This window comes from Rhinatrema bivittatum, chromosome 13 (assembly GCF_901001135.1).
Source record: "Rhinatrema bivittatum chromosome 13, aRhiBiv1.1, whole genome shotgun sequence".
NCBI lineage: Eukaryota > Metazoa > Chordata > Amphibia > Gymnophiona > Rhinatrematidae > Rhinatrema > Rhinatrema bivittatum.
This window is the reverse complement of record NC_042627.1, coordinates 81,063,792-81,091,339: the sequence shown is the minus strand read 5'-3', so window position 1 is coordinate 81,091,339 and position 27,548 is coordinate 81,063,792. Positions and strand designations below refer to the sequence as shown.

Below are 27,548 nucleotides of genomic sequence, written 5' to 3'. Positions count from 1 at the left end.
GTAAGGGACTCCGGTGCACGCTTGTGCGCGTTAATATTACGCACACATTTCAAAGTAACGTCCAGAATGCCCATGCTTCGACCGTGTTTTAAAGTTTTTGGTTTGAGCAGGTACCGGAAGATAAGCGTGTGCTTGCGTGCTCTCTAAAATCCATGCAGGTGTGCTGCCTGAGCCACGTACATATCTCCTGGGTTTGGCACATGCAGGGCTCATAAAATCAACCTTTAAGAAATACTAGTTAAGACCGAAGGACCATCAAGCCCAGTATCCTTTGTCCAATAGCAGCCAAACCAGATGACAAATACTTGGCAGGATAGCAAACAAGTAAATAGTAATAAACATGCATCCTAAAGCATTCCACCGCACACGACAGAAACACGTCCTGGTGATCATTTTACACCGCACACGACGGAAACACTTCCTGGTGATCATTTTACACCGCCCACGATGGAATCACTTCCTGGTGATCATTTTACACCGCACACGACGGAAACACGTCCTGGTGATCATTTTACACCGCCCACGACGGAAACACTTCCTGGTGATCATTTTACACCGCCCACGACGGAAACACGTCCTGGTGATCATTTTACACCGCCCACGAGGGAAACACTTCCTGGTGATCATTTTACACCGCCCTCGATGGAAACACGTCCTGGTGATCATTTTACACCGCACACGAGGGAAACACGTCCTGGTGATCATTTTACACCGCACACGAGGGAAACACGTCCTGGTGATCATTTTACACCGCCCACGACGGAAACACTTCCTGGTGATCATTTTACACCGCCCACGACGGAAACACGTCCTGGTGATCATTTTACACCGCCCACGACGGAAACACGTCCTGGTGATCATTTTACACCGCCCTCGACGGAAACACGTCCTGGTGATCATTTTACACCGCCCACGACGGAAACACTTCCTGGTGATCATTTTACACCGCCCACGACGGAAACACTTCCTGGTGATCATTTTACACCGCACACGAGGGAAACACGTCCTGGTGATCATTTTACACCGCACACGAGGGAAACACGTCCTGGTGATCATTTTACACCGCCCACGATGGAAACACGTCCTGGTGATCATTTTACACCGCCCACGATGGAAACACGTCCTGGTGATCATTTTACACCGCCCTCGAGGGAAACACGTCCTGGTGATCATTTTACACCGCCCTCGATGGAAACACGTCCTGGTGATCATTTTACACCGCCCACGAGGGAAACACTTTCTGGTGATCATTTTACACCGCACACGAGGGAAACACTTCCTGGTGATCATTTTACACCGCACACGACGGAATCACTTCCTGGTGATCATTTTACACCGCACACGACGAAAACACATCCTGGTGATCATTTTACACCGCCCATGATGGAAACACGTCCTGGTGACCATTTTACACTGCCCATGACGGAATCACTTCCTGGTGATCATTTTACACCGCACACGAGGGAAACACGTCCTGGTGATCATTTTACACCGCACACGATGGAAACACGTCCTGGTGATAATTTGTGCTATTTTTCACAAACTTTAGGCATTGAAATGACCTTTCTCGGTGTTGCCCCATTCCACAAGGCATTGTGCTGCTCTCGTTTTTCAGGTGCAGTGCCCGGTTCTTTCTACAATGATTGATTATATTGCGAGTTACAGGTGACTAAGAAATGCTATGGAAATGTGGTAGCCCTGCCCCCAAGGTGTGAGAGCTCCAGTCCTGGCTGTGCCTTATGACAGTTATACTGAAAGTCTGTTTGATTACTTGAGTAACTTTATTTTTTTTTTAATGCAAGATTTTCATTTTTGACCCAGCAGTTGTATTTCCAGCCAGCCAAATCCAAGGCTGGGATCTGATGCTATGCATCTTCATTTGTCTCTAGCTAAGAACTTTCCCCTTGATTATTTTGGCTGAGAATAGGGGGATTAATGCACCAGGACTCCTTCCAGAACCCTCCAATCATAGGCCTAAATCTGTCCATTGAGTGTCACTATTGCACAGGGGCTGTGAGGGCTACCTCTGCAGCATCCTAGGGAATGGATCCCAGGGCATCCTCATGCTGAGCCAAAGTCTTAAGAGGAAGTGAAAGGAAGGACTTTGGGATGCTGGGGGAGGGCACCTGAAGATAGAGTAGGGCCTAACAAGGGAGGCTCTGTCAGTGATACCCTGATTCTCCTTCTTGCTCTAGGATGCCAGACGTACATGGATATCGTCATCGTCCTGGACGGTTCTAATAGCATCTACCCCTGGGTTGAGGTCCAGCACTTCCTGATCAGTGTCCTCAAAAAGTTCTACATCGGGCCTGGACAGATCCAGGTGAGCAGCGATGCCTGGTTCTGGAGGGAGTTGGATTGTGTCCATTCTTCTAATTAGCCCAAGGAAATGAGGAAGTGAAGATAAAGCAAGTGATCAAATGGAGTCTGTGGTAGGACCTTGAGGTCTCTCTCTGCTGCCATGGTCTGTTTCTTTGTATAATGACATTTCATAGTTTTACCTGATCTATGTAATGGCAAAATTAAAGTCATTTGGAAGTAAAACCGATCATCTTCCACAGCTTACGATCATCTTCCACAGCTTACGATCATCTTCCACAGCTTACGAAAGGCAGATCTTAGATTCACCTCAGTCTCGAGGCTAGACAGGGACAAACCCTCCAACAACTGGAGATGGAAGAGTGGAGAGGCAGGGAGCCTGGGAGGTGAGGGAAAGGTGCTGGCAGGTGGTGAGGTTACAATCCCTGCACGGGAGAATAAAGGGAAAGAGATCCTGTGGGGAGTACAAAGGGATTAGGAGGAAGGAGAGAGGTCCCAGAGGGGAGAATGAAAGGAATAAAGGGGGAAGGAGTGAGACGTGGGGGTGAGGAAGAAAAGCAAACTCTGTTCTCCAAAAGAGAATTAGACTTCGGAATTTCAAGGGATAAGAGGAAATGATTAGTTGTAAGCAAATTCCATCTAGAAATTGTTGCCTAATAGCTTGGAATGAGTTCAACATTCCTTGGTCCATTGGCTGTTGCTCTTTCCGGCTTAGATTATGTGATAGAGCTAAGTGATGTGAGAATTCTGCAGCCTGTGTACTGCATCTGTGACCGTTACTGATGCTGGAGACTTAGATTGTGTGATAGAGCTAAGTGATGAGAGAATTCTGCAGCCTGTGTACTACATCTGTGACCGTTAGTGATGCTGGAGACATAGATTGTGTGATAGAGCTAAGTGATGTGAGAATTCTGCAGCCTGTGTACTACATCTGTGACCGTTAGTGATGCTGGAGACATAGATTGTGTGATAGAGCTAAGTGATGTGAGAATTCTGCAGCCTGTGTACTGCATCTGTGACCGTTACTGATGCTGGAGACATAGATTGTGTGATAGAGCTAAGTGATATGAGAATTCTGCAGCCTGTGTACTGCATCTGTGACCGTTACTGATGCTGGAGACTTAGATTGTGTGATAGAGCTAAGTGATGTGAGAATTATGCAGCCTGTGTACTACATCTGTGACAGTTACTGATGCTGGACCGTTACTGATGCTGGAGTCTTAGATTGTGTGATAGAGCTAAGTGATGTGAGAATTCTGCAGCCTGTGTACTACATCTGTGACCGTTACTGTTACTGGAGACTTAGAATGTGAGAATTGTGCAGCCTGTGTACTACATCTGTGACCGTTACTGATGCTGGAGACTTAGAGCTAAGTGATGAGAGAATTCTGCAGCCTGTGTACTACATCTGTGACCGTTACTGATGCTGGAGACTTAGAGCTAAGTGATGTGAGAATTCTGCAGCCTGTGTACTACATCTGTGACAGTTACTGATGCTGGAGACTTAGAGCTAAGTGATGTGAGAATTCTGCAGCCTGTGTACTACATCTGTGACAGTTACTGATGCTGGAGACTTGGATTATGTGATAGAGCTAAATGGTGTGAGAATTCTGCAGCCTGTGTACTAGATCTGTGACCATTACTGATGCTGGAGACTTGGATTGTGTGATAGAGCTAAGTGATGTGAGAATTCTGCAGCCTGTGTACTGCATCTCTGACAGTTACTGATGCTGGACTGTTACTGATGCTGGAGATTTAGATTGTGTGATAGAGCTAAGTGGTGTGAGAATTCTGCAGCCTGTGTACTAGATCTGTGACCGTTACTGATGCTGGAGACTTAGATTGTGTGATAGAGCTAAGTGGTGTGAGAATTCTGCAGCCTGTGTACTAGATCTGTGACCATTACTGATGCTGGAGACTTAGATTTTGTGATAGAGCTAAGTGGTGTGAGAATTCTCCAGCCTGTGTACTAGATCTGTGACCATTACTGATGCTGGAGACTTAGATTGTGTGATAGAGCTAAGTGATGTGAGAATTCTGCAGCCTGTGTACTGCATCTGTGACAGTTACTGTTGCTGGAGACTTGGATTATGTGATAGAGCTAAGTGATGAGAGAATTCTGCAGCCTGTGTACTGCATCTGTGACCGTTACTGATGCTGGAGACATAGATTGTGTGATAGAGCTAAGTGGTGTGAGAATTCTGCAGCCTGTGTACTACATCTGTGACCGTTACTGATGCTGGAGACATAGATTGTGTGATAGAGCTAAATGGTGTGAGAATTCTGCAGCCTGTGTACTAGATCTGTGACCATTACTGATGCTGGAGACTTGGATTGTGTGATAGAGCTAAGTGATGTGAGAATTCTGCAGCCTGTGTACTGCATCTCTGACAGTTACTGATGCTGGACTGTTACTGATGCTGGAGATTTAGATTGTGTGATAGAGCTAAGTGGTGTGAGAATTCTGCAGCCTGTGTACTGCATCTGTGACCGTTACTGATGCTGGAGACATAGATTGTGTGATAGAGCTAAGTGGTGTGAGAATTCTGCAGCCTGTGTACTACATCTGTGACCGTTACTGATGCTGGAGACATAGATTGTGTGATAGAGCTAAGTGATGTGAGAATTCTGCAGCCTGTGTACTGCATCTGTGACCGTTACTGATGCTGGAGACATAGATTGTGTGATAGAGCTAAGTGATGTGAGAATTCTGCAGCCTGTGTACTGCATCTGTGACAGTTACTGTTGCTGGAGACTTGGATTGTGTGATAGAGCTAAGTGATGTGAGAATTCTGCAGCCTGTGTACTACATCTGTGACCGTTACTGATGCTGGAGACTTAGATTGTGTGATAGAGCTAAGTGATGTGAGAATTCTGCAGCCTGTGTACTGCATCTGTGACCGTTAGTGATGCTGGAGACTTAGAGCTAAGTGGTGTGAGAATTCTGCAGCTTGTGTGCTGCATCTCTAGCTGCTGGAGGAATTCTGTGCTACTGTAGAGCACTGAATTTGTGCAGAATTCTCCTCCTGCGCAGAATTTATATTTTCTGCGCAGAATGTGGAGTAGGGTCCGGCGTGCCCCAAGCAGAGGCCATCCCGCTCACGGTGAAGATGGTACAGGTCCTGGTGGATGCAAGCGGAGCCCATCCCACTCACGGTGAAGACAGAGTAGGTCCCAGTAGCCATGAGCAGAGCCCATCCCGCATGCAGCAAAAATGATGAAGACCCGCTCGCTGCAAAGATGGAACAGGCCCTGGTAAGAGAACATAAGAACCTGCCATACTGGGTAAGACCAAGGGTCCATCAAGCCCAGCATCCTGTTTCCAACAGTGGCCAATCCAGGCCATAAGAACCTGGCAAGTACCCAAACACTAAGTCTATTCCATGTTACCATTGCTAATGGCAGTGGCTATTCTCTAAGTGAACTTAATTAATAGCAGGTAATGGACTTCTCCTCCAAGAACTTATCCAATCCTTTTTTAAACACAGCTACACTAACTGCACTAACCACATCCTCTGGCAACAAATTCCAGAGTTTAATTGTGCGTTGAGTGAAAAAGAACTTTCTCCGATTAGTTTTAAATGTGCCCCATGCTAACTTCATGGAGTGCCCCCTAGTCTTTCTACTATCCGAAAGAGTAAATAACCGATTCACATCTACCCGTTCTAGACCTCTCATGATTTTAAACACCTCTATCATATCCCCCCTCAGCCGTCTCTTCTCCAAGCTGAAAAGTCCCAACCTCTTTAGTCTTTCCTCATAGGGTGAGTGTGTATGTACAGCTTTATGTGAATGCGAGAACCATGAGTGTATGAAGTTGGGTGTATGTGAGAGAGAGAGAGCATGTGTGTGGGTGGGTGTACCAGAGAGAGAGAGGAAACCTTTGTGAGGAGATTGTGAAGGAGTGTGTATATGTGAGAGAGATTTGGATCTGGTGTGTGTGAAAAAGGGATTGTGTGTATGTGAAGGAATGAGTGTGCTTGTTTGTGAGAGAGGGAGCCTGTGTGTAGGGGTGTGTGAGAGAGGGAGCCAGTGTGCAGGGGTGTGTGTGAGACAGAGAATAGGTAGCCTTTGTGAGGGTGTATGCATGAGAGAGAAAGGTAGCCTATGTTGGTGTGTGTATGCAAGAGAGAGAGAGAGCGCCTGTGTGAGAAGGTGTGTAAGTGCACAAGAGAGGCAGTGTGTGTGTGTGTATGTATGTGAGAAGGAGCCTGTGTGAGAGGCAGTACTGAGAGAAGGGTCAAACTGTGGGAGGGAGTGGAGATAGAGTGGAAGGGGTTGAGCCTAGAGGGGGAGGGGAAAGATAGTGGAGGGTGGAGGAGTTTGGGCTTGACAGGGCAAAGTGAAAGGAGAGTGGCCAGGGGAGTAGGGAGAGAGAGTGCTAGAAACACTCTTACACTGTACTTCTAGGGAAATTCTGTCTGTTGTTGTTAATCAGCTGATTTGCGTATGCAATAGTAAATAATTTAGTCTGTCACCAGATGCTGCTTTGACAAGGCAGGCTGTGTAATGTGAGAGGAAGAGGAGGGATTATTATGGAAATGATAACATCTGTACTGTTATATAATGTGAGAGAGGAGTAGGAGGGGATATTGTGGAGGGGAATGATCATCGATTCTGTATGCTGCTCAGCACTGCTGCATAATGTAAGAGATGAGGAGGCGGGATTATTGTGAAGGGGATAAGGATCATCCATGCTGTGTGCTGCTCAGCACTGCGGTATAATGTGAGAGGAGCAGAGATTATTGTGGAAAGCATGAGGATCATCAATGCTGTATAATGCGAGAGGAGGAGGAGGTGGGATTATGTGGAGGGGATGAGGATCATTGATGCTGTATAATGTGAGAGGAGGAGGAGGGGTTATTGTGGAGGGGATGAGGATCATCGATGCTGTGTACTCCTCAGTGCTGCTGTATAATGTGAGAGGAGGAGGAGGGGTTATTGTGGAGGGGATGAGGATCATCGATGCTGAGTGCTTCTCAGTGCTGCTGTATAATGTGAAAGGAGGAGGAGGGGTTATTGTGGAGAGGATGAGGATCATCGATGCTGTGTACTCCTCAGTGCTGTTGTATAATGTGAGAGAGGACGAGGGATTATTGTGGAGAGGATGAGGATCATCGATGCTGTGTACTCCTCAGTGCTGTTGTATAATGTTAGAGAGGAGGAGACCTCCCAGTTCTTCTGGCCAAGAAAGAGATGTGCGGAAGCCTGAATTAAGCTAGATCCTGAGTGAGAGCAGACAATGAAGCTGCCGTGAAATAATGTCTCTTCCGAGCACAATGCTGCGTGCGACTTCAGCACTGTAGGGGTGGTAAGTAATAGCAGCAGCAGAGTAAATCTTGCTTTGCACAGTGCCAGCTTGACATTCCCCTCTCTGACTTTTAGGTAGGAGTTGTTCAGTATGGCGAGGACGTTGTACACGAATTTCACCTTAGCAGCTTTAGATCTGTGAAAGATGTGGTGGAAGCAGCCAGTCACATTGAGCAGAGGGGAGGCACTGAGACCAGGACCGCGCTTGGCATAGAAGTTGCCCGGTAAACTCTGTCATTTTTACTTTCTGTTTTCCTGCCTGATTGTTGCTTCGTGAGACCCAATATCCCTTGCAGCCTGTGTTCAAGAAGAGAATCTCTGGGATTCAGTTCCCTCTTCTGCCAGTAGAGGTCACCCTGGAAATGCGTCTGTCCTCCCTCTCCCCGAGTCTCAAGGCTCACTCTTGGCATATGTCCTCCCTTACCTAGAGGTTTCCGGGGTCATTCTGACCATGCAGCTAGCCTCCCTTACACCAAGCCTCAGAGGTCACTTTGATCATATGATTGTCTTCCCTAAACCCAAGCATCAGGGGTCATTCTGACCATGCAGCTTTCCTCCCTCGCCCTGTGGCCTCAGAGGTCATTCTGACTGTGCTGTGCTCCTCCCTCGCCCTGTGGCCTCAGGGGTCATTCTGACCATGCAGCTTTCCTCCATCGCCCTGTGGCCTCAGGGGTCATTCTGACCATGCAGCTTTTCTCCCTCGCCCTGTGGCCTCAGAGGTCATTCTGACTGTGCTGCGCTCCTCCCTCGCCCTGTGGCCTCAGGGGTCATTCTGACTGTGCTGCGCTCCTCCCTCGCCCTGTGGCCTCAGAGGTCATTCTGACCATGCAGCTTTTCTCCCTCGCCCTGTGGCCTCAGAGGTCATTCTGACTGTGCTGCGCTCCTCCCTCGCCCTGTGGCCTCAGGGGTCATTCTGACTGTGCTGCGCTCCTCCCTCGCCCTGTGGCCTCAGAGGTCATTCTGACCATGCAGCTTTCCTCCCTCGCCCTGTGGCCTCAGAGGTCATTCTGACCATGCAGCTTTTCTCCCTCGCCCTGTGGCCTCAGGGGTCATTCTGACTGTGCTGCGCTCCTCCCTCGCCCTGTGGCCTCAGGGGTCATTCTGACCATGCAGCTTTCCTCCATCGCCCTGTGGCCTCAGGGGTCATTCTGACTGTTCTTTTAACGTTAAGTGACTGTGCCCACCCATTTCTCTTTCTCTATTTGTATTTCCTTGCGTGCTACACAGTAGTTTAGGGTCCAGACTCCTGTGCCAGGTCCCGGGAAGGTTTCCTGCTTTCGAATAGACCGATGCAATATTGGCTCGCATAAAACAGGCCCTCATGCTGGAGCACGCGCTCTCCTAATGCGCACCCAGCCACCGATCCTGGGCACGCGCTGCATTATTGAGAGGAGGAGTTGCACTAGGGATAAGTTGTGCGTCCGTGGCATTGGGCGCCCGGGAGAAGTGGCTGTGCACCGGTTGGGAAAACAGATGCTCAATTAATGGGCGGATTTTAAGAGCCCTGCTCGCCTAAATCCGCCCAAATCCGGGCGGATTTAAGCGAGCAGGGCCCTGCGCACCGGTAGGCCTATTTTACATAGGCCTACCGGCGCGCGCAGAGCCCCGGGACTCGCGTAAGTCCCGGGGTTTTCGGAGGGGGGCGTCTCGGGGGCGGGACCGAGCGCAGCGCCGTTTTGGGGGCGTGACGGAAGCGTTTCGGGGGCGGGTCCGGGGGCGTGGCCGCGCCCTCCGGACCCGCCCCCAGGTTGCGTCCCGGCGCGCTAGCGGCCCGCTGGCGCGCGGAGATTTACGCCTCCCTCTGGGAGGCGTAAATCCCCCGACAAAGGTAAGGATGGGGTTTAGACAGGGCCGGGCGGGTGGGTTAGGTAGGGGAAGGGAGGGGAAGGTGAGGGGAGGGAACTGAGGTAGGCTGCGCGGCTCGGCGCGCGCCGGCTATACAGAATCCATAGCCTTGCGCGCGCCGATCCCGGATTTTAGCGGATACGCGCGGCTCCGCGCGTATCCGCTAAAATCCCGCGTACTTTTGCTGGCGCCTGATGCGCCAGCAAAAGTACGCCAAATCGCGTGGTTTGAAAATCTACCCCTTAATGGGCATCCAATTCCCTAACCTGACTGCCAGCAAATTTGTTTTTTTTTTATGCCTCTTCCTTTGGTTTCTCCTATTTCGTATCGCGACATTATTAAGGAGGAGGAAACACAGAAAAGCAGTATTTTGGGGTGGGGTGGGGTTCAGACGGCTTGGAGTGTGTAAAGATTTAATGCTAGCCCTGGGCCTGGCATTAAGCTTTCCGTGTTAACAGCTAACGGCCTCGTGTGCAAGCATTTACATGTGACGAGCGCTATTCGCTAGGCGCTGGTTTGGACGCGCTAATTCCCTTATTGCATTGGATGTTAGCCTAACACCAAAACGCATGCCCACGAGCTCGTTAGCCCGTGCGCTAGGCTCAGCGTCGGCCTGAAAGTGTAAAACGCCAGACCTAGCTGCAAAGGTGCCTCTTCTGAAAATGAGACTGAGACGGAAAGTTGACACAAGTTGCAAACGAGAAACATGTGGTGCTGGTGTCTGAGCCCTCTCTGTATGACCCCCCCCCCCCCCCCCCAGCTCGGAGGCGTTTCAGAAGGGAGGGCGGAAAGGCGCCAAGAAGGTTCTGATTGTGATAACGGACGGGGAGTCCCACGACAGCCCAGACTTGCAGAAGGTGATCGAAGATGCCGAGAAGGAGAACATCACCCGTTACGCCGTGGCGGTGAGTGCGTGGCTGACGGAGGGCTTGTGCGGCTGTGCAGATAACTAGGAATCCGCTTCAGGCGGGTCAGGGCTCCCGAAAACAAAACATGAAACTAAAACCAACAGGCAGGTGATGCTGGGGCCCTGACGCATTCTGGGCCCTTGGCTTTGGCTTTGCACAGATACTCTCCCTGGTGAGGGAGTGCAGGAAGCTTCCTCTCTAACCCCACACGTAATTAGATAGGAAGACAGGCGACCAGGGCCAAGAAAAAGGGACCCTCAGAGAATGCAGTGCATGGGGGGAATGAAAAGGTAAGAGACCCCCAGCAACCATAGCCAGTGGGGGTCTAAAAGCTGAGAACCCCCCTCACCCCCTGAAATGCAGCTCCAATTTGTCTTGAATGTGCCACTTGCTAACTTCAAGGAGTGTCCCTTAGTCTTTGTATTATTTGAAAGAGTAAATAACCAATTCACATTTACCCATTGTATTCCACGCATGAATTTATAGATCTGTATCATCTGCACAGATCTTACCTTTGAAAAGGTAAAGGTCACAGACAGCTTCCATTTTATTTCACCGTGTGTTTGGAAATCGCCTTGTTTTCTGCAGTTAAGACAACTTACTGAATGTGCCCCCTGTACAGGGTGGACTCCTCGTGTGGAAGGATACGCCCCGTCAGGCCCATTGGGTAATAGTGAGGTAGGTGCTGTTCAGTCGGAGAATATAAAAATGCCTGTTTGTAATGCTTGTTGCAGGTTCTGGGATATTATAACCGAAGAGGAATTAATCCTGAAGCATTCCTGAATGAGATAAAGTACATCGCTAGTGACCCTGACGACAAGCATTTCTTCAATGTGACTGACGAGGCTGCGCTGAAAGACATTGTGGATGCCCTTGGGGAGCGGATTTTCAGTCTGGAAGGCGGTAAGCTGCTGGCGTGCCTCTGAGGAACTCTTCCCATCTCATTTTGTTTCTAGAGATACCTTTAGAGTTCATGAAAAGGAAACACAAAACTCTTGTGAGTGTTGATGGGTTTCCTGAGGCTGATGGACACTGTAATCCTTTTCAGTGAATGCAGCCTTGAGGCAGAGAATTATCATGGACTGGTGGGCAGGCTCAGCCATCCGGCGAGAGGGTCTGGAGACAGATAATGCTCCTGCCCGCCTGACGCAGACCGCTCTGCTCCAGGCTGTGTGGACACAGATTACACCCCCATCCTTCTTACTGACCGCTGGAGGCCACATGGACTCGGATTACTCCCCCTTCCCTTTCACACTGACTGCTCCACTCCAGGCCGCATAGACACAAATTACTCCCCCATCCCTCCATACTGACCGTTCCAGGCCATGTGCATATGGATTACTCCCTCTTCCCTCCACATTGACCACTCCACTGCAGGCCATGTGGGCACAAATTACTCCCCCATTTGTCCATACTGACCGCTCCAGGCCACATGGACACGGATTACTCCCCCTTCCCTTTCACACTGACTGCTCCAGGCCATGTGCACATGGATTAATCCTGCTTCCCTCCACACTGACCGCTCTACTTCAGGCTGTGTGGACACGGACTATGTGCTCTTCCCTCCGTGCTGATCACTCAAGGCCGCGTCTACATGGATTTCTCAACCATCCCTCCTTGCTGACCACTCCAGATTGCAAAGCATAGATAAGGCAGAGGATGTGTTACATGGAAAGTGCTGATCCAGTCCTTTCTCAGATGCCCAGCATGCAGGGTGAATCCCAGCACCTCATCTCGGAGCAGGGAATGCACTCCTAACATCCCTCGTAAGGACTGGCTCTGTGCGTCCAGTCTGACTGTAAATGTCAGGTCGTGGGACAAGTGCTGACATTAGCAGTACTTCTGGCATGATAGCAGTTCCTTCTCTGGATCCCTGCCGTTTTGGGTCTTTCCTCTTTCATTCTGCTTGTCTTCTCTCTGCACTGCAGGAACGAACAAGAATGAAGCTGCCTTTGGCCTAGAAATGTCCCAGACTGGATTTTCCTCACACATTGTGGAGGTAAGAGGCCGGGTCTCTGTCAGTGTCAGGGAATAAGGCTCCGCAGAGCACATCAAGTGACCCTGGGAGACCTGTGAGGAGCAGAATGTAATAGTGTAAGCAGGAGGAGATGAGAGAGAGGAAAGGGTTCTGGTATGGGTGCAGTGACTTTGGTGAAAGATAAGTCATGCAGCTGAATTTAGGACAGATTGCAGGGAGAGAGATTATCTACCTGTTGCATGTGTGCACTTGGTGCAAAGAGCTCCTGGCTCTCAGAGAACGAGTCCAATCTCTGGAGGCCAGAGTGGCAGACCTGGAGGAGCTGAGGCAGACAGAGAGGTATATAGAGGAGACCCTCAGGGACATAGTGGAGTGGTCCCAACTCCAGTCAGGCAGCCTTTGTGCTGCTTGGAGGAGCAACTTGGCAGGAGAGCATCACCTTGGTGTGGCAGGAAGTGATCCTGTAGCTAGGACCTGCTCTCCAGGTGATGTTTTATCCTTTTGCACCGAGGATGTGTCTCCAAGGCTGAGTGCCCAGGAGGGAAGGGTTAGGATGACCATCATAATGGATGAGTCAGTCATTAGAATATAGATAGCTGGCTGGCTGGCGGGTGACTGGTGGTTATAAGAATCACTTGGTAACTTGCCTGCCTGGTGCAAAGGTAGCAGACCTTATGCTCCTCCGAGATAATATTTTAGAGAGTGCTGGGGAGGAGCCAACTGTCATGATATATGTGGGAACCAGTGACATAGGAAGATGCAGGAGGGAGGTTTGGAAGGCTAAATCTAGACTCTTAGAGGGGAAACTGAAATTCAGGCTAGCATTCTCAGAAATGTTCCCTGTTCCATGTGCAGGACCCTCGAGGCAGGTAGAGCTCCGGAGACTCAATGCGTGGATGAGATGATGTTGCAGGGAAGAGGGTTTTAGATTTGTTAGAAACTGGGAACATTCTAGGGAAGGGGGAGCCTATTCCGACAGGATGGGCTGCACCTTAACCAGAGTATAACCAGGTTGCTGGCGCTAACCTTTAAAAAGGAGAGCGTGCAGCTTTTAAACTAGATAATGGGGGAAAGCTTCAGTCGCTCAGTTGTGCATGGTTAGGAAGGATACTAAGAGAACAGGGAAATTAGAGCATCCTGATAGAGAGGTTGAAACAAATGCTAGAGTAGCCCAGGTGCCTTTTAAGTAAAGAGCAGACAGAGCAGAAAGATTCCAAATTACCCCTGTCAACTGATAAGCAGGTTGTGAATACAAACAAAAAACTTACTTTTGTTTCATTGTAAGTTGCCCTAGAGGCGCTAGTTTTAGTTCCCTGTAAACCGGTGCGATATGTATATTATACAGGAACATCGGTATATAAAAATAAATAAATAAATAAATAAATGTCTGAACACAAATGCATTGAAAGAAGAAGCAGCTATAATTGATATCTTGGAGACTTGGTGAAAGGAGCATAACCATGGGACTGTGAATCAGTGCCCCTATGTTCCCCCTTAAAGTGGTGCAGGACCAGGCTAAATGCCTGGTCCCCTTTAATTCCTCTTCTGAGAGAGAGCTCTGTGGGCGGGGCCCAGCAGGGGAGGAATAAGAGCTGGGACCCCGGTGGGGATAGTCAGACCAGGCCCAGGTCTCCAGGAGGAAGGCCGCTCCTGTAGATTATTGGTGTCCAAACACTGAGCTGTAACGAAGCTGTATGTGTACTGTGGGAAGCAATACTAACTGTGAGTAATTGGAGTACACTGTTCTGAAGGTAGAGGCAGTCCACGAATGTGCTAAAGTGGCAAATAAAGATAAAGTGTTTTAAGAAAGGCAGGAATCAGTCCAGGTTTGTGCTAGGGAATCACCGCTCAGTCCCCTCAGTCCCCCAGGGTATAAATTATATTGCAGTATTAGGATGGATCAAATTAGTGGAGGAGTGGCGCTATATGTTAAAGAGAGCATTGAGTCAAACAGGATAAAATATCTACAAGAAACAAAATGCAATGTTGAATCTTTATTGAAAGAAATTCCATGTGAGAAGGGGAATAGAACAGTGGGGGGTGTACTACTCTCCACCTGGCTAGAATGAACAGACAGATGATAAAATGCTAAAAGAAATTAGGAAAGCTAACAAAAATAACAGTAACAATGGGTGATTTCACTTACCCCAGAATTGAGTAGGTAAATGTCACATCAGGACATGTTAAGGAGGTAAAGGTTCTAGATGAAATAAATGAATGCCTCATGGAGCAGCTGGTATAAGAACTGACAAGAGGGGGAGCTATTTTACACCTAATTCTTGATAGACCACATGATTTGGCATAAGAAGTAAAAGTGTTGGGGCCACTTGGCAATAGTAATCATAACATGATCAAATTTGATTTGATAATTGGAGGAAGGATGCTAAGGAAATCTACTGCGACATCATTTAACTTTGAAAAGGGAGGCTATGATAAAATGAGGAAAATGGTTAGGAAAAAACTAAAAGGAGCAACTGCAAAGGTTAAAAGTTTACATTAGGTATGGGCGTTGTTTAAAATACCGTCTGGGAAGCCCTGACCAAATGAATTCCACACATTACCAAAGATAGCAGGAAGGCCAAACAAATGCCAGCATAGCTAAAAGCCAAGGTGAGAGAGACTATTTTATCCAAAAGAACATCTTTCAAAAAATGGAAAAGGGATCCGAATGAAGAAAACAGGAAACAGCATAAACACTGGCAAATTACATGCAAAGTATTGATAAGAAAAGCAAAGGCAGAATTTGAAACAAAGCTTGCTGTGGAAGTCAAAATTTATAATAAAAACTTTTTCAGGTACATTTGAAGCAAAAAGCTTGCAAGGGAGTCTGTTGTACCGTTACATGATCAAGGGATAAAAGTGACACAAGGGAGGACAAGGTCATGGCAAAGAGATTAAATTAATTCTTTGCTTCAGTCTTTACTGAAGAATATGTAACGCAGATACCCTTACCAGAAGTTATATTTAATGGTGGTGATTCAGAGGAACTGAAATAAATCTCAGTGAATCTGGAAAATATAATAGGGCAAATTGGTAAACTAAAGAGTAGAAAATCACCTGGACCACATGATATACATCCCAGAGTGCTGAAAGAACTGAAAATGAAATTGTAGACCTACTATTAGTAATCTGTAAACTATCATTAAAATTAGCTATAGTACCTGAAGCCTGTTGGGTAGACAATGTAATGCCAGTTTTTTTAAAGGGTTCAAGTTTCCAGGCAGCTGCAGACTGTTGAGCCTGATGTCGGTGCCAGGAAAAAATGGTTGAAATTATTACAAAGAACAAAATTACTGAACATATTGATAAGCATAATTTAATGAGACAAAGCCAACATAGGTTTAGCCAAGGGAAGTCTTTCCTCACCAATCTGCTATGTTTTTTGAAGGCATGAATAAACATGGGATTAAGGTGAACCAGTTAATACAGTGTATCTGGATTTTCAGAAAGTGTTTGACAAAGTCCCTAATGAGAGACTCTTGACAAAATAAAAACGTGATGGGATAGGAGGCAATGTTTTATTGGAGATCGAGAATTGGTTAAAAGATAGAAAACAGAGAGTAGGGCTAAATGGTAAATCTTGTCAATGGCGAAAGGTGAATAGTGGAGGTGCCCCAGGTACTAGGACCACTGCTTTTTAATATATTTATAAAAGACCTGGAGCACTGCATGTCCTCCAAACAGAGGACGGCCCCACATCTCGGTGATGCAGATCATGGCAGATTGGTATCAGAGCCAAGTAAGGAAATGCCTGGCTTTATTCTCACCCAGGAAATGTAGAGACCTTGAATCATTTAAAGAGGGGCCAGGGAAGAGCAATGCTGTGATTAGAGTAGTGGGCTTCAAACAAGGGAGACCACTGGCACTCCTCAGGCAAGTCACTTCACCCTTCATTTCTCTGGGAACTGGGAAGTACCTGCATGTGATCCACCATGAAGGGGCTGAAAAGCAGAACACAAATAAGATGTGGCTACCTGCGTCAGAAATGGACTACAAGAAGCAGCCCAAAGTGACTGCAGACCTCCTGATCAGCATCACATGGTGCATCCTTGTCCTGAGCAGCTCATTCATCCTTGTGACTTCATCTGAAGACCTGGAATGGATTGAAGATTTTGGGTTTAAACTATAATGTATTATTTTTTCCTGCCAGAGGACAAAGAACTGTACAAGAATATTTAGAGACCAATACTTAAATCTAGCTGGCTATGTAAGTTAGAGGGATAAGACTTATCTGGCTAATTGACAGGGGATAATCAGTGGCAAGGCAATGCCAATGAATATGCCCAGATACGTTTATCCAGCTAACGTTAATACTTATTGGCTAACGTTAGATCTGCTATGGGGCACATCCACCGTATCTGGTTAAATTAACTAGATGAGTCTGAATATTGCTACTCATCTGGCTAAGTAGCACCGCATGCCCACTGCCTATCCAGCTAAGTAGTACAGCTGGATATTCAGCGGCAGCCCGGTAAGTCATTCTTATTGGTCTAAATAACATAGCAATGACAGCAGAAAAGGACCAAGTGGTCCATCCAGTCTGCCCAGCAAGCTTCCTGTGGTAGCAGCTGCCGCTCCATGCACTTACCCCTAAGCCTTATGATAACCCATAAAACATTTACTGCTAGCAACGTTTATATTTATTTATTTATTTATCGAGTTTTTTATGTACCGTCATTCGGTTTCGCCATCACAACGGTTTATACTGGGTGATAAGAACATAAGAAAATGCCATACTGGGTCAGACCAAGGGTCCATCAAGCCCAGCATCCTGTTTCCAACAGTGGCCAATCCAGGCCATAAGAACCTGGCAAGTACCCAAAAACTAAGTCTATTCCATGTTACCATTGCCAATGGCAGTGGCTATTCTCTAAGTGAACTTAATAGCAGGTAATGGACTTCTCCTCCAAGAACTTATCCAATCCTTTTTTAAACACAGCTACACTAACTGCACTAACCACATTCTCTGGCAACAAATTCCAGAGTTTAATTGTGCGTTGAGTAAAAAAGAACTTTCTCCAATTAGTTTTAAATGTGCCCCATGCTAACTTCATGGAGTGCCCCCTAGTCTTTCTACTATCCGAAAGAGTAAATAACCGATTCACATCTACCCGTTCTAGACCTCTCATGATCTTAAACACCTCTATCATATCCCCCCTCAGTTGTCTCTTCTCCAAGCTGAAAAGTCCTAACCTCTTTAGTCTTTCCTCATAGGGGAGTTGTTCCATTCCCCTTATCATTTTGGTTGCCCTTCTCTGCCCTTCTGTGCCGTTTGAAAATTCAGAGCAGGCTGCTTGACATGCTTTGCCGTAGAAACAGTCCTGTGCTTTTCCCCTTATGTCTGCACATCAGGACCCCGGATCATGAAAGTCAGGGCTCGTGTTGGTTGTCGACTGAATCCAGTTCCTCTCCCCCCCCCCCCCCCCAATCAAAGTGGAGAGCACTGTTGCGTCCCGTAACATCTCATCCCTCACAGAGGCAGGGGGTGATGTGGGAGTCCTCAGGCTGATTCCAAGCTTCCCTCCTTCTGTATGGTCCTCTGCATCTCTCCCTCTCTCCTCAGGCTTTATAATCGCCTGAATCAACCCCTGCCCAGTACAACGTGTAATGTTTTCCAGCATCGAGCGTTCTTCTGCTCCCTTAATGTGCAGGCTTGGATGATAACCATGGGCAGCCTTACCTCCTCCCAAACTTTCCAGATTCCTTTTTAAACCCGTTTGTGTTTATGAAATCTTCGGCCTCTGTCATTATCATCCCATCCTCTTTTATTTTTGTATCATCCCACAATGTCCCGATGCTGCTGTACCATCTGTGAACATCTGTGCTTCCTTAACTTAGCTCAAAGCTTCGCAAAATTCCCCCTCTCTCACCCCTTGCACCCAAAGCAGGGAAGCAGCAGGAACTAGGATTGCCAGCTGCCTCCAGATTCACCCAACAGGGTTGATCCAGTCCTGGGTTTGCCCCACTGCATGCAGGGGCTTGTAGTTCTGATCTCCTTAATAAAAGAGAGGCTACGAATAACTGCATGCAGTGGGGTAAACCCAGGACTGGATCAACCCTGTCGGGTGAATCTGGAGCCATTTGGCAACCCTAGCAGTAAGAGCAGTCAGTGCAAGGTCTGGTAGCAGCAGGCAGGCAAGGCCTGTGAATGTGCACAGATTCCTGGAGCCTGTGCTGCCAGTTATAGATCAGAGGGAAGGAAAATGACTCTGTCTGAAATTATCCACTGATTTTCTGACCCCCAATGTGGGGTCAAATCCAGGTTTGGGAGCTGCTGGCCTTGCGCTCAGCTCCCTAGCACTGTAGGCTTGGCAATAGCAATTTATATTTAATCAACTGATTTTCAAAACAATCCAATTGGTGTACAATAAATAAATCATCAATCACAGATAAGGCACATAAAATAGGAGCGTCTGATGCTGGCAGCAGTCTCTGTGGGTTAAACATTTCACAAAATGGTCAGGTAGATTGTGAGGCAAGGGCTCTATTCTCTCATGCTGGAGCAGGAAAAGAATAAAAAGCCCTCTCACGCCCTGCCCCCACTGCCCAGGCTGAGCTCTGCCGCCACCCCCAGTGCCTCCAGCAAGCACTGCCCTGGCTGAGCTCTGCCGCCCCACCCTGGATGAGCTGTGCCACCTCCATTCCCAGAAAGCCCTGCCGCCCCCGCCCTGGATGAGCTCTGCCCCCACCATTCCCAGAAAGCCCTGCCCGCACCGCCCTGGATGAGCTCTGCCCGCACCGCCCTGGCTGAGCTCTGCCCGCACCATTCCCAGAAAGCCCTGCCGCCCCCACTGCCCAGGCTGAGCTCTGCCCCCACCATTCCCAGAAAGCCCTGCCCGCACCGCCCTGGATGAGCTCTGCCCGCACCATTCCCAGAAAGCCCTGCCGCCCCCACTGCCCAGGCTGAGCTCTGCCCCCACCATTCCCAGAAAGCCCTGCCCGCACCGCCCTGGATGAGCTCTGCCCGCACCATTCCCAGAAAGCCCTGCCGCCCCCACTGCCCAGGCTGAGCTCTGCCCCCACCATTCCCAGAAAGCCCTGCCTGCACCGCCCTGGCTGAGCTCTGCCCCCACCATTCCCAGAAAGCCCTGCCCGCACCGCCCTGGCTGAGCTCTGCCCCCACCATTCCCAGAAAGCCCTGCCCGCACCGCCCTGGCTGAGCTCTGCCCCCACCATTCCCAGAAAGCCCTGCCCGCACCGCCCTGGCTGAGCTCTGCCCCCACCATTCCCAGAAAGCCCTGCCCGCACCGCCCTGGCTGAGCTCTGCCCCCACCATTCCCAGAAAGCCCTGCCCGCACCACCCTGGCTGAGCTCTGCCCGCACCGCCCTGGCTGAGCTCTGCCGCCACCCCCAGCGCCTCCAGCAAGCACTGCCCAGGCTGAGCTCTGCCCCCACCATTCCCAGGAAGCCCTGCCCGCACCGCCCTGGCTGAGCTCTGCCCCCACCATTCCCAGGAAGCCCTGCCGCCCCCACTGCCCAGGCTGAGCTCTGCCGCCACCCCCAGCGCCTCCAGCAAGCACTGCCCAGGCTGAGCTCTGCCCCCACCATTCCCAGGAAGCCCTGCCCGCACCGCCCTGGCTGAGCTCTGCCCCCACCATTCCCAGAAAGCCCTGCCCGCACCGCCCTGGCTGAGCTCTGCCCCCACCATTCCCAGGAAGCCCTGCCCGCACCGCCCTGGCTGAGCTCTGCCCCCACCATTCCCAGAAAGCCCTGCCCGCACCGCCCTGGCTGAGCTCTGCCGCCACCATTCCCAGGAAGCCCTGCCGCCCCCACTGCCCAGGCTGAGCTCTGCCGCCACCCCCAGCACCTCCAGCAAGCACTGCCCTGGCTGAGCTCTGCCGCCACCCCCAGCGCCTTCAGCAAGCACTGCCCAGGCTGAGCTCTGCCCCCACCATTCCCAGGAAGCCCTGCCCGCACCGCCCTGGCTGAGCTCTGCCCCCACCATTCCCAGGAAGCCCTGCCGCCCCCACTGCCCAGGCTGAGCTCTGCCGCCACCCCCAGCGCCTCCAGCAAGCACTGCCCAGGCTGAGCTCTGCCCCCACCATTCCCAGGAAGCCCTGCCCGCACCGCCCTGGCTGAGCTCTGCCCCCACCATTCCCAGAAAGCCCTGCCCGCACCGCCCTGGCTGAGCTCTGCCGCCACCATTCCCAGGAAGCCCTGCCCGCACCGCCCTGGCTGAGCTCTGCCCCCACCATTCCCAGAAAGCCCTGCCCGCACCGCCCTGGCTGAGCTCTGCCCCCACCATTCCCAGGAAGCCCTGCCCGCACCGCCCTGGCTGAGCTCTGCCCCCACCATTCCCAGAAAGCCCTGCCCGCACCGCCCTGGCTGAGCTCTGCCGCCACCATTCCCAGGAAGCCCTGCCGCCCCCACTGCCCAGGCTGAGCTCTGCCGCCACCCCCAGCACCTCCAGCAAGCACTGCCCAGGCTGAGCTCTGCCGCCACCATTCCCAGGAAGCCCTGCCCGCACCGCCTTGGCTGAGCTCTGCTCCCATCATTCCCAGGAAGCCCTGCCGCCCCCACTGCCCAGGCTGAGCTCTGCCCCCACCATTCCCAGGAAGCCTTGCCCGCACCGCCCTGGCTGAGCTCTGCTCCCATCATTCCCAGGAAGCCCTGCCACCCCCACTGCCCAGGCTGAGCTCTGCCCCCACCATTCCCAGGAAGCCCTGCCGCCCCCACTGCCCAGGCTGAGCTCTGCCCCCACCATTCCCAGGAAGCCCTGCCCGCACCGCCCTGGCTGAGCTCTGCTCCCATCATTCCCAGGAAGCCCTGCCGCCCCCACTGCCCAGGCTGAGCTCTGCCCCCACCATTCCCAGGAAGCCTTGCCCGCACCGCCCTGGCTGAGCTCTGCTCCCATCATTCCCAGGAAGCCCTGCCGCCCCCACTGCCCAGGCTGAGCTCTGCCCCCACCATTCCTAGGAAGCCCTGCCGCCCCCACTGCCCAGGCTGAGCTCTGCCCCCACCATTCCCAGGAAGCCCTGCCGCCCCCACTGCCCAGGCTGAGCTCTGCCGCCACCCGCAGCACCTCTAGCAAGCACTGCCCAGGCTGAGCTCTGCCGCCACCCGCAGCGCCTCTAGCAAGCACTGCCGGCTTTCAGACTTATTTCTAACATACTCGTGAGCTGTTTCCTACCAGACTGGAAGAGCTATGGACAGGTTCTAGAATATGTGAGCCGCTGGCTTGGCAAATGAAACCTCTCATGCACAGTCTGTTAAGTTTTAAATGCTAAAGCCATAATTCCTTTCTAGTTTGCAGACGGTAGGGGAAGGACTGAAGCTCATAATTCATGGACATGAGACTCGGGGGACATAAGTCCTTTTGTGTTGCAATGTTTGGAGTCTTCAAAGGAAAAACTCAGTTAGGAATCGACTGAAGATGTTAAAAGTCCTAAAAATGCCACAGTCCTTTTCTGAACAAATGGAAAGATTAATTTTTTCCTCCTGATATTACTGCACAGGTCAGAGCTGCTGAAGAGACATGCTAGGGGACCAAAGGTAGCAGAGTGCCACTAATTTGGCTAAAATAAGTCATTCCAGACAAGCCTCTGGCTCCCAGGTGCACAGACGCACTGGTTTAGGTTTTTATACTGGAAATAGGTGGTAGAGAGAGAGGCTCCCAGGTGCACAGATGCACTGGTTTAGGCTTTGATACTGGAAATATTTACAGAAAGTGAGTCCCTTTCTTCCAAAGGGGACTGATTTATTAGGGAGCTCTCTCTAGGGGCTGGGTACAGAGACCCCTCTCCACCTCTGGACAGGTAAAGGATACTTATTACAGTCCCTTCAATGTGTCTGTGCTCTGATCATCGTCTTGTCCATTTTCTCTGGCAGGATGGCATTTTACTTGGCGCAGTTGGTGCTTATGACTGGAACGGTGCTGTCCTGAAAGAGACCAACAGTGGGAAAGTGATTCCTCGGAGAGAGTCCTACCTCCAGGAATTCCCAGAGGAGCTCAGGAACCATGGCGCATATCTAGGTGAGAGAGCGGCCTTTCCCCACCAAATCATGGATTTTCCAAGGGAATGTCTGGGCCGAGGACATGATGCATGGGGTGCATGCTGTAGAGACCTTCCCGCTTAAATTCCAGTGCTATGCTGTGACATTACTTACCTACCCCACCCACTGCTATCCAGCACTCCCTGTGACTTACTCCATAATACTTACCTACCCCACCCACTGCTATCCAGCACTCCCTGTGACATTGCCCCATAATACTTACCTACCCCACCCACTGCTATCCAGCACTCCCTGTGACATTGCCCCATAATACTTACCTACCCCACCCACTGCTATCCAGCACTCCCTGTGACATTGCCCCATAATACTTACCTACCCCACCCACTGCTATCCAGCACTCCCTGTGACTTACTCCATAATACTTACCTACCCCACCCACTGCTATCCAGCACTCCCTGTGACTTACTCCATAATACTTACCTACCCCACCCACTGCTATCCAGCACTCCCTGTGACTTACTCCATAATACTTACCTACCCCACCCACTGCTATCCAGCACTCCCTGTGACATTGCCCCATAATACTTACCTACCCCACCCACTGCTATCCAGCTCTCCCTGTGACATTGCCCCATAATACTTACCTACCCCACCCACTGCTATCCAGCACTCCCTGTGACATTACCCCATAATACTTACCTACCCCACCCACTGCTATCCAGCACTCCCTGTGACATTACCCCATAATACTTACCTACCCCACCCATCTCTGGAGGCTGTAAGTGGGTGTTTCCATGTCAGGATGTGTTTTAAGGGATGGATGTGTGTGTTTGGGTATTGGCAGGGGGAAGTTTCATAATGGGAAGATGTACTGTGTTACAGGGTTATGTGTGTTAGAGGAGTTGAGGGACTAATTTGGGGATATGGCTAAATATGTGAGGGTGGGGGGAGTGGTTGTGAAGTTGTGGAATGTTTATGAGTGTAGCAAGCTACTATAAACCAGGTTCCTGCCCCCACAAGCTTACTATGTGTTGGAGCCTTATATTGTGGACCAAACTGCATCTGGATCTGAGTAATGATCTTTGGACCTGCCAAAAATAATTTTCAACTTTACAGAAACTGCAAGCTGCTGCAGCCCAGGTGAAGGAATATAAAAAGATATCAATACACTTGTGTGCTCTCCTGTGAATAATAAATGTTCTGTAAGAACCAGCATCCAGTACTCATAGTGTTAATGAGTTGGGAAAAGGGCCCTACTATTTAGCCTGCCGAGAGAACAGCACTGCATAGGCAGCAGAGGAGGAAACCAAATGAATTCTGGGAGACCATTTAAGGAAGAAAAGGTGCAATTTGGCTGCTCTGTCTGTGTGAGAGGGGAGGGGACGGTTAGGAATTGGAGCCAGGAGCCTGGAAGAGAGGAGTGCATCTGGTAGCCCTGCAATCAGTTTCTCTCTTGAAGAGCTAACTATCAAGAGGGAGAGAAGGAAATCTGTGCTCTGAGGAAATATAGAGACAGACAGCTGTTCTTGCTTCATAGCTGAGCAACATGTAAAATCCCAACAAGAGACAGAGGAGCCAGGAGCTAAGAGACTGAGAGATGTCCAGGCCTAGGAGCAGATGGCTGGATCACTCTCCTGAGTTAAGTAATCTAAACTTTGCACAGAGAGATTTTCAGCAGAGGAGGGAGAAGGTTTCCTTGCCCTTTCTCACAAATTCAGTATCTCATCTCAACTGCTTCAGCCTTTCAGCCGAAGTCAAGCATAAACCATTGCTACGGCCACACGAGATAGGGCAGGGAAAGAGAAGCTGATGGACCGTAGTCTTTCTGTAAGAGACTGAAACCAGGCCTGCTTTCTGTTTAGTACCAAGTAAACCATTTGGGGAAGCTCCCCAGGAGAGAGAGAGACCTTCCACACACTGCAGTGCTCATCTATTTGGTTTGTCATTTAGTCAGCTCCAACATTAAGAGGAACTTCTTCATTTTCCTGATTTTTTTCACACAATTTTGGGTTTAGGACAGGGTACCCCATTTACAAATTGGTGACATTTGTATGGATCTGTTCCCCCCCCCCTCCTTCTGAGGACTCAGGAGTAAAGACAATTTTTGATTGTGTTGATTGCCCTGGCTAACAGGCCACACCCAGTGTTAATTTTGCATTGCTTGATATAGAGTAAGCAAACTGCAAGCTTATATTGTGCTTCACTACTGTACTCTTTGTATTTAATGATCTGGTTGGATTTACTGTCTATTTACACAATACTAGTAAGAAGGTTAATTACTGTTTCATTCTGGTGTGATGATTTTATCTGGTCTGTGGTGCCACAAGTGAGAGGTTGCGTGGGAAGGGCACAGAATTGAGGTATTGGGATGATCGGGACCCTGTCTTATCCCCCACTCAGGTACAAACCCAAAGATAAATCATATTAGTAAATATAATGTCTCGTGTGGTAATCCCACCCCAAGCATAGGGGTAATTCACAGTCTGGACCAAGGGGGCGGGCACATGGGGCAAGACGGGTGTGAGGTGTAAGTATGAGAATGTGTAGAGAGGCAGTGAATTAATAATCTGTGTCATTAATTTTTCCTGTCTCTGTGGGGGGGGGGGGAGGGGATGTAAATATATATGCACACTGTGTGTGTGTGTGTGTGATAGTGTCACAGTTAGAGAGCCCTTAGGCTGTGGCATGGTTGATGCAGCCTGATGGGCAAACCTACCAGGCCTACGCTGCCAGCTGGTGGACACACCCTACAGGGGCCGGAGCTGGGCTTCACCTATACCAGGCTTTGGTTTCCTGGGGCCAGCGGGACTTAGGTGAGGCTCCTAAAAAGGCAGTCAGTGAGAGTTCAGAAGCAAGCGGTGGTCAGGGCTGGCAGCAAAGAAGCAGGATTCAGGTGCAGGTGGCAGGCAGGAGGGTGGTCAAGGTCCGTAGCAAGGAGGCAGGCAAGAGGCAGATGGACCAGACAAGACACAGGCAAGGTGGAGGGATTCGGCACAGTAGGACCAGGCAAAGTAGCAGAAGGTACGTCAAGGCAAGGAGACAACGAGGCAAGGCAGGGGCACAGAGAATAGCAACTCATCCTGCAGCACAGGAGGAGTGGAGAGTGGCTGGGGTTTAAATTCCCAGGCATGCGGACGTCATCAGAGTTGTGCTGGCCGGGCGTTCCCACCACAGGGCCTAGAAGTCTGGAGAACATGCGCACGGGGCAACGGACACGGGGCATGATGGTGGCATTCCAGGCACATGGGCGTCTTGGGCAGTGTCCGGGGACCTCAGTGGAGCAGGGGACAAGTGCGGTTGGTTGTGAGATCATCTCATGATCGGCTGAAACATTACAGTTAGTTGCGTGTGAGAATGTGAATGTGAAGGTATGTGTGGTGGGGGGGGGGGGGGGTGTGGTGTGGAGAGTGCGTGTTTATTTATTTATTTACATTATTTATAGACCACCTGCCCCTAGGCCCAAGGCGGTTTACGCACACAACATACATAATAAGACATCACAACAGAAATAAAACTCCAATCAGATGGAGCAGTACAGTGTGAATGGGCCTGTTTGTGCGACCCTTTGCCAGTTGCTTCAGTTATTTCCCCTGTGTCTCTTTCTCGCTGCCTGTGTTGCTCTGTGGAAAGTGCTGGAAGGATGGGGAGGGGGAGTTTGTGCGACCCTTTGCCAGTTGCTTCAGTTATTTCCCCTGTGTCTCTTTCTCGCTGCCTGTGTTGCTCTGTGGAAAGTGCTGGAAGGATGGGGAGGGGGGGAGTTTGTGCGACCCTTTGCCAGTTGCTTCAGTTATTTCCCTGTGTCTCTTTCTCGCTGCCTGTGTTGCTCTGTGGAAAGTGCTGGAAGGATGGGGGGGGGGGGAGTTTGTGCGACCCTTTGCCAGTTGCTTCAGTTATTTCCCCTGTGTCTCTTTCTCGCTGCCTGTGTTGCTCTGTGGAAAGTGCTGGAAGGATGGGGGGGGGGGGAGTTTGTGCGACCCTTTGCCAGTTGCTTCAGTTATTTCCCCTGTGTCTCTTTCTCGCTGCCTGTGTTGCTCTGTGGAAAGTGCTGGAAGGATGGGGGGGGGGGGGGGGTTTGTGCGACCCTTTGCCAGTTGCTTCAGTTATTTCCCCTGTGTCTCTTTCTCGCTGCCTGTGTTGCTCTGTGGAAAGTGCTGGAAGGATGGGGGGGGGGGGAGTTTGTGCGACCCTTTGCCAGTTGCTTCAGTTATTTCCCCTGTGTCTCTTTCTCGCTGCCTGTGTTGCTCTGTGGAAAGTGCTGGAAGGATGGGGGGGGGGGAGAGATTGTGCGACCCTTTGCCAGTTGCTTCAGTTATTTCCCCTGTGTCTCTTTCTCGCTGCCTGTGTTGCTCTGTGGAAAGTGCTGGAAGGATGGGGGGGGGGGGGGGGAGTTTGTGCAACCCTTTGCCAGTTGCTTCAGTTATTTCCCTGTGTCTCTTTCTCGCTGCCTGTGTTGCTCTGTGTAAAGTGCTGGAAGGATGGGGGGGGGGGGAGTTTGTGCGACCCTTTGCCAGTTGCTTCAGTTATTTCCCTGTGTCTCTTTCTCGCTGCCTGTGTTGCTCTGTGTAAAGTGCTGGAAGGATGGGGGGGGGGGGGGGGGAGTTTGTGCGACCCTTTGCCAGTTGCTTCAGTTATTTCCCCTGTGTCTCTTTCTCGCTGCCTGTGTTGCTCTGTGGAAAGTGCTGGAAGGATGGGGGGGGGGGGGGGAGTTTGTGCGACCCTTTGCCAGTTGCTTCAGTTATTTCCCTGTGTCTCTTTCTCGCTGCCTGTGTTGCTCTGTGGAAAGTGCTGGAAGGATGGGGGGGGGAGTTTGTGCGACCCTTTGTCAGTTGCTTCAGTTATTTCCCTGTGTCTCTTTCTCGCTGCCTGTGTTGCTCTGTGGAAAGTGCTGGAAGGATTGGGGGGGGGGGGGGGAGTTTGTGCGACCCTTTGCCAGTTGCTTCAGTTATTTCCCCTGTGTCTCTTTCTCGCTGCCTGTGTTGCTCTGTGGAAAGTGCTGGAAGGATGGGGGGGGGGGGGGAGTTTGTGCGACCCTTTGCCAGTTGCTTCAGTTATTTCCCCTGTGTCTCTTTCTCGCTGCCTGTGTTGCTCTGTGGAAAGTGCTGGAAGGATGGGGGGGGGGGGGGGTTTGTGCGACCCTTTGCCAGTTGCTTCAGTTATTTCCCCTGTGTCTCTTTCTCGCTGCCTGTGTTGCTCTGTGGAAAGTGCTGGAAGGATGGGGAGGGGGAGTTTGTGCG

The 27,548-nt window shown here is 50.3% G+C and overlaps 1 protein-coding gene across 7 annotated transcripts in view; it reads left to right on the top strand.

The window, feature by feature from the left end:
• Positions 1 to 27,548, top strand: part of ITGA11 (integrin subunit alpha 11) — a 158,443-nt gene that overhangs the window by 50,068 nt on the left and 80,827 nt on the right. For all 7 annotated transcript variants that reach the window (XR_003852403.1, XM_029575155.1, XM_029575153.1 and 4 more), the window contains 6 exons: positions 2,196 to 2,323; positions 7,705 to 7,853; positions 10,235 to 10,379; positions 11,117 to 11,285; positions 12,311 to 12,381; positions 22,189 to 22,333. Coding sequence is in view for 6 of the 7 variants with exons in the window: in XM_029575155.1 (XP_029431015.1) it covers positions 2,196 to 2,323; positions 7,705 to 7,853; positions 10,235 to 10,379; positions 11,117 to 11,285; positions 12,311 to 12,381; positions 22,189 to 22,333 (807 nt within the window). In the remaining variant the exon portion in view is untranslated. The remainder of the gene's footprint in view (positions 1 to 2,195; positions 2,324 to 7,704; positions 7,854 to 10,234; positions 10,380 to 11,116; positions 11,286 to 12,310; positions 12,382 to 22,188; positions 22,334 to 27,548) is intronic.